Source organism: Engraulis encrasicolus, chromosome 22 (genome assembly GCF_034702125.1).
Source record: "Engraulis encrasicolus isolate BLACKSEA-1 chromosome 22, IST_EnEncr_1.0, whole genome shotgun sequence".
NCBI lineage: Eukaryota > Metazoa > Chordata > Actinopteri > Clupeiformes > Engraulidae > Engraulis > Engraulis encrasicolus.
This window is the reverse complement of record NC_085878.1, coordinates 22648502-22656001: the sequence shown is the minus strand read 5'-3', so window position 1 is coordinate 22656001 and position 7500 is coordinate 22648502. Positions and strand designations below refer to the sequence as shown.

General features: G+C 48.9%; 1 protein-coding gene across 1 annotated transcript in view; it reads left to right on the top strand.

The window, feature by feature from the left end:
• syt7b (synaptotagmin VIIb) overlaps positions 1–7500 on the top strand; it is a 173210-nt gene that overhangs the window by 106160 nt on the left and 59550 nt on the right. Inside the window, exon 7 of the mRNA XM_063187956.1 lies at positions 5870–5989. Coding sequence (XP_063044026.1) covers positions 5870–5989 — 120 coding nt within the window. The remainder of the gene's footprint in view (positions 1–5869; positions 5990–7500) is intronic.

The following is a 7500-nucleotide window of genomic DNA, read 5'->3' as shown; positions in this document are numbered from 1 at the left end:
CTCCCACTGACCATTTCTATGTTTTTGCTAAAAATAAATCGCTGCGCCATTGGGGTTTGGAGTCAAAATACAGTGGCCCTGACCCCCGAACCTTCAAAGAAATCCTTTGCTTGGAGGGGATTTAAAAAACAAGAACAGGATGAGCTGTGCTGATGGGCAATGTGCTGATGGCCAATGGGTTTTCTCTGCAGAATTCTCCTGCTCCTTCTTATCTATTCAGCTATCCCAGACTTCCCTGGAAAACAAAACTCTAAATCAGCTGTTCTTCCAGGAGGACCCCCGCCCCACACCCACCTCACTCACACATACCAGACAATACACGCAGAGCCATAAACAAGGACACCGGAGCACATAACACTTAACCATCCTCCCATAGCCCCTTGCATCACACGCGCGTGCATGCACGCACGCACGCACGCGCGCACACACACACACACACACACACACAAAGACACACACACACACACACACACACACACATACACACACTTGACAGACAATACATAGATATCCACTTTTCTTTCACACACAATCAAGCACACAGAAGAGCCCATATGTACACATACATATTCCTCACAACACGCATGCACACACGCTCACACACACACACATACACGCACACGCACACGCACACACACACACACGCACATTGCCATGATCATTCTGTCTCTCTACAAGGCCTTGAGGCCACAGTGGTCCCTCTGGCTGTTAGAGAAGAAGAGGAGGAGAAGAGAAGAGAGGAAGGAGAGAAAAGGAAGGAGAGGGGTAACGAGGAGAGGACAGGAATAGAGAGGAGAGGAGAAGAGAGGAGGCCTTGGACAGGCTCCACAGCGTTCTTTCCCCTTCAAGGCACCAGGCTGTCTCCCATCCCCAGTCTCAGCCCTCCTGTAGTGCATATACCATGCCAGAAGCCCTAGCACCACTACTAGTAGTAAACGCTGGCCCTGTCAAAGCCACGCACAAATTATGGCTGCGGGGGAAGAGGAGGTCTGTAGAGGCCTCTCATCAGAGTCACCTTTTGGTAGAGGGGATGTTGTACAATCAATGAACCCACGTGTGTCAAAGTGTGTACGTGTGCGTGCGCGTGTACATGTGTGCTCGTATATGTATGTGTATGTGTGTGTGTCTCCATACGCTTGTGTTTACGCCCCAAATGTTTGCATCGGTGTGTGGTGTGGTGTCGTTTGGTTGTAATGGCCCTCGAGTGGCCCTTGTTTTAAGGCCGGGGGTATCGACCGGCCACTGGAGGGGATGTTAATGCCTCCCTCCCGCGGTGTGGCTGTGCTTTTTAAGTGCTACCTTGTTCCCACTGGTTTACATGTTGGTCTGCCAATAGAGCCTCACACTGTGTAAATCAAGACTGAGCAGAGGCAGATCCAGAGATAGGCCAGTGAGAAGCAACACCCAGAGATAGGTGGAGAGAGAGGAGAGGAAGAGAGTGATAGGGAAATGTAGCGAAAGTGTGTGTGTGTGTGTGCGTGCATATGTGTTTGCGTGCATGGGTGTGTGTGTGTGTGCGTGCGTGTGTGTGTGTGTCTGTGTGTGTGTGTGTTTGAGAGAGAGAGAGAGAGAGAGAGAGAGAGAGAGAGAGAGAGAGAGAGAGAGATGCAGAACAAGGAGAAGAACAAGGAAGTAATAGAGAGAGGGGTAGAAAGAAAGAGGGACAGAGAAAGAAATGGAGAGGTAGAGGACAGAGAAGGGTATAGGGGCGTAAGAGAGAAAGAGGTAGGTGTGGTAAACATCATGGAGGTGATTGGAAGAGGCTGACAGCTATTGGCAGCAGCAAGATCATTCTAAGTGGAGAGAAATAATTGGGAAGATAGTCCGCAAACACTGGATCACAATGAGAGGTGGTAAGAATGAGGGTGGAGAGAGAGAGAGAGAGAGAGAGAGAGAGAGAGAGAGAGAGAGAGAGAGAGAGAGAGAGAGAGAGAGAGTTGGGATTAGTAAGAGGATGAAGAGGATGAAATACTGCTTCGTCAATGATGGAAAAGAGGCCAGTGTGGACAGTTTGGATTAAAAAAACCACACTTGGATCAATGGCCGTCAATAGCTGACCTAAAGATCTATATATATGGGAGGAAAGTGGAAAAGAAAATGAGCGACAATTCCAGAGAGGCTTGGCAGGGGCTTAGAAACATCACCGGCTGTGGGAAGAAGAGATGCATGGTTGATGGCGACCCATCAATGGCCAATGACCTAAACCAGTTTTACAACCGGTTTGGCAACTTTGGCACTGGGGGAGGTCACTCAGTCGTCACCTCTCAAGCTCCCTCACCCCCCCAGCCCGCACTTGACAACGACTCTGGCAACGACCCTGAAGATCACTTTTCAGCCGGCTCCGATCTCCCTCACTCAGAACCCCCCACTCTCAGCGACACTCCACCCTGTGACAAATACATGGACACTACATCTACCCATCCCCCAGCTCTGCCTATGGCCTCCACCCCGACCATCTGCAACTCTGCCATAGCACCCCCACTGATGGACACAGCAGGCCCACCAAACCCCACCCCGTCGCTACCCCCCGCTCCAGTCCCTCACCTCCGCCACTGGAAACAACTTACCCACCACCACCATCCCACCCCTCCCACCCTCCCAAACCTCATTCGACCACAACCATCACTGACTATCACCTCTGAACAAGTCAGAGGGTACTGAAAAAACTAAAATCCAAGGCAGCTGGCCCTGATGGCGTTTGTACAAGACTGCTCAAGACATGTGCTGAGGCATTAGCTGAGGCCATTACATCACCTGTACAATAGGAGTCTGCAGGAAGGAAAGGTCCCCACCATGTGGAAAACATCATGCCTGATACCCGTCCCAAAGAAAGCACACCCCAAGGAACTCAACGATTACAGACCGGTTGCCCTCACCTCACATCTAATGAAAACATTCGAACGGGTGCTGCTGCGCTACCACCTCATAGCCCCCCAGGTACGACACGCACTGGATCCTCTGCAGTTTGCCTACCAAGAGAACGTGGGAGTGGAGGATGCTTATCCTGTATCTCCTCCACAGGATACATTCTCACTTGGACAAGGGTGGATGTGCTGTGAGAATCATGTTTTTTGATTTCTCCAGCACTTTCAACACTATTCAACCACTGCTGCTGAGAGATAAACTGGTGCAGATGGGAGTGGAGCCTGGCCTGGTGACCTGGATCACTGACTACCTCACGGAACGACCCCAGTTTGTAAGGATGGGTGACATCACATCTGAGACAGTGGTGAGCAGCACAGGAGCGCCACAAGGAACGGTGCTTTCCCCCGTACTGTTCACTCTGTATACGACAGACTTCAGCTACAACTCTGCGACATGCCACATGCAGAAGTTCTCAGACGACACTGCAATTGTGGGGTGTATCAGAGATGGTCAGGAGGAGGAGTACAGGGGACTGGTTGACAACTTTGTGGGATGGTGTCAAAACAATCAGCTGCACCTGAACACCACCAAAACCCAAGGAAATGGTGGTTGATTTCAGGCGTTCCATCCCACCCTTGGTGCCTGTCTCTATTGGGGGAGAGAAAGTGGAGACTGTCAGCACTTACAAGTACCTAGGAGTGCACCTCGACAATAAACTGGACTGGTCCACAAACTCAGATGCACTCTACAGGAAAGGCCAAAGCAGGCTCTATTTCCTCAGAAGGCTGAGGTCCTTCAATGTCTGCAGCAGACGACTTCTGCTTATGTTCTACCAGTCTGTCATGGCCAGCGTGCTCTTCTTTGCTGCGACGTGCTGGGGAGGAAGCATCAGGAAGAGAGATGCTGGACGCCTTGACAGACTGGTGAGGAAGGCGGGATCAGTGGTGGGCATGGAACTGGAGACACTCACCTCAATAACCGAGAGCAGAACACTGAGCAGACTAGACTCTATTATGGACAATCAGCATCACCCCCTTAACGCCACCTTCACTAACCAACTGAGTCTGTTCAGCCACAGACTCCGTGCTTTCACCTGCAGGACTGACAGACTAAGGAAGTCCTTTGTCCCATGGGCAATTCAGCTGTTTAACAACACACAGAAGGACACTAAGAAGAACATCATCATAGGGGACTGGACTGCCTGAGATGCCAGAGCTGGCCCAGCCCGGGAAACCTCTTGGTGTGTGTGTGTGTGTGTGTGTGTGTGTGTGTGTGTGTGTGTGTGTGTGTGTGTGTGTGTGTGTGTGTGTGTGTGTGTGTGTGTGTGTGTGTGTGTGTGTGCGTGTGCTGTCCAATAACTGCACTAAGGAACTTTTGACCCTTGACCACTGGACATACTTGTTTTTCCTGCTTACCACAAGCAAAGACTGTGATCTGTCGGAGCTGGCCCAGCTACTGGGGAACCTTTGTGTGTGTGTGTGTGTGTGTGTGTGTGTGTGTGTGTGTGTGTGTGTGTGTGTGTGTGTGTGTGTGTGTGTGTGTGTGTGTGTGTTGTGTGTGTGCTTGCCTAAAACACTTACCTGTACTTTACTGTGACATTGTAAGAATGTTCAACCCCTATCATACTCTGTACACTGCCTACTTCTACATACTATACTATATCATAGATGTATCCATCAACACTTGTTGTCTACCTTAACTGACAGAGTATGTTTTTTCTGCTTTGGTCTATCCCAACTCACAGAATGTCTTTTTGCACAATTACCTTTTTCTACATTTATCTCTATTATTTTATGTTATTTTCCCCACCCTGGTGACTATTCCTGTGTTTATTTTTGTCTTGAAATGTCCATGTGGGCTTTTGTGTATTTGTGTATTTATGTAAGCTACTGGATACCTGAATTTCCCCCTGGGGATCAATAAAGTTACTCTACTCTACTCTACTCTACTATAGCTTAAGCAGATACTGACAGCAGCAGCTGAGGCCTCCATCATTTTGTTTGCGTGTTCGTCTGTTTGTTTGTTTGTTTGGCTTTGTTAGTTTGTTTGAAACCGCCCATGAGACTGTGGTCCTCATGTTTGTACACATACGCTGACAAATTGCAGAAATAATTGCCGTTTATTACGAAATAATTGCTTATTAATTTGTCTTGCCATGTCGACAAGCAGCAACAGGGAGTGTTCAAGAGAGGCAAGCGTGGCAACTTATATTAGCAGTGGCAGTCACAGCGTAAAAAAAAAAAAAAAGAATTTCTCCGACCGGGGGAGGAGGAGGAAGTAATGACAGATGATGTGAGGATCGAAATAGGAACGGAGGCCGGAATGTAAAAAATATATACTTATTTACTTACTTTATTATTTATTTACTTTGCTGCCAAAAGACCGGGGTGGAGATGAGTTGCTGTGATGGAGATTAGAGGTAGAGCACTGGGGAAAAGCACGGAGAGCGGAGTCCCTGGAAGGAATGAGTCACCCAGTAGCTTGGGGCTCACCAGGAGTGAGTGGGATTTGGTTTTTCATTCTTTTTTTCTTGCCTTTCTCGGAGGCAAGGGAACCTTGGGGAAACACCCCCTGGGAGGAAAAAGGAGGAACAGTGTGCCTACGTATGTACGTACATGGGAGTTGTGAGAGCTGTGTCACACTGTGTGTTTGTGTGTGTGTGTGTGTGTGTGTGTGTGTGTGTGTGTGTGTGTGTGTGTGTGTGTGTGTGTGTGTGCGTGTGTGTGTGTGTGTGTGTGTGTGTGTGTGTGTGTGTGTGTGTGTGTGTGTGTCTCTGTGTGTGTGTGTGTCTGTGCGTGTGCGTGTGCGTGTGCGTGTGTGTGTGTGTGTGTTTACATTTACATAGAATGTGTCAAATTAGAGAGTACATGAGAGGCTTATCTCACCATTTTACTAATCACCTTTGTGTACCCTTCTCTCTTGCTCTCTCTCTCTCTCTCTCTCTCTCTCTCTCTCTCTCTCTCTCTCTCTCTCTCTCTCTCTCTCTCTCTCTTTTCTTTGGCAGGGAAGGCAAGATGGTGGTCTTATCCCTGGCGATCGGACTGGCTGAACAAGATGACTTTGCCAACCTTCCGGACCTTCAAGAGGTACCAGCGGGCCAAGAAACGCCACCCTCCGACAAGAGGTATGAAGAGGGACAGACGGGGGAGAGGGCGAGCGATCGGTGGGGGGCGGGCGGAGTAGGTGAGAGATGGAAGTCACATTGAATGTACTGCGTGTCGTCGCGTGTAGTGTAGCGGAGGACAGGGGGCATTGGAACGCAGAGATGGGAGTTGGCACGGCGCACATGTGCGAGGCTTCCTGTGGTGAGTTTTGGTTGGTCAAGAACTACGGCGTCGCAGGCACACGTGCATATATTGGAAAGAGAGTGGGAGAGGGAAAAGGAGAGAGAGAGAGAGAGCGAAAAAGAGAGAGAAAGATGGAGAGATAGAGAGAGATGGACTGCAGGGGGGGGTGATTTTTGGTTGGTCAAGAACTACGGTGTCGTAGGCACACATGCATATAAGAGAGAGAGTCGGAGAGGAAAAAAGAGAGAGAGGGAGTGAAAGAGAGAGATGGAGAGAGAGAGATGGACTGCAGGGGGGAGGGATAGCAAGGCTCACCAATAGGAGCCGTTCCATCTGTCGTCCAGGGTCGTGTAATTGGACAGGGACAGGGCTGGACTGGGAGAGAAATAGGGCCCGGGCACTTTGGGATTAAAGGGGCCCCCTCAAAATATAATTTGTGGTGCAGAAATGACTCACCGGTGGGACCCGCACCCTCGTGGGCCCCTATTTTCAGAAATGTAAAAAATAAAAATAAAAAATAAACAAAACTAACGTTTCTCAAAATAGGGGCCCACGAGGGTGCAGGGCCCACCGGGAAATGCCCGCTATGTCAGATGGCCAGTCCAGTCCTGGACAGGGACTGGTGAATCCTGCATGTGGCCGGGCGGTCGGCCGCTCGGTCGGTCCAGCCTGCTTGTGTGGTACGTGGTGATGAAATTAAGCTCTGTCACTGTGAACGGTTAAAGTGTAATGAGCTTTTTCCCGAAATTTAATGAGATTCTGGGTTCCACAGGACGCTTGGCTAGCAACCACTTACAGGCCCTGGGTGTTATGAAACAAGAGTCCTCTGCCTGCGACTGTTGCTGTGTGTCAGCAGCTGATGCAGCTCTGGGGCTAATGTCTCTCTCTCTCTCTCTCTCTCTCTCTCTCTCTCTCTCTCTCTCTCTCTCTCTCTCTGTTGCAATAAAAAAGCTGGACCACAGGTGCTCGGTACTCAAGGCAAATATGACTGGCAGATTTGAAATCGGGTCTCCTCTGCTTGGTGGTCTGAGGCTATTAAATATCAATTCAGAAACCTCTGAATGGCAAATTAAGGTTTTTTTTATTTTTCTGTGTGAGATAATGTTTCCTCATTATATGAGCCGTATTTATTTATACATGATTAGAAATGACCATGGGCTCTGAAGATTGTATGTTTGTTTAACGTAATGCTTCCTGATTACATGACATACATATCCATCCATAAATGATTAGAAATGACCAAATGTAATTTTGTTTTTCAACCACCACGGATAAACCAATTACTGATTGTCAGCCCCTGATATGTTGGCTGAGACATATTTCATTGCATCGGTGGGAGAAAAAAAAA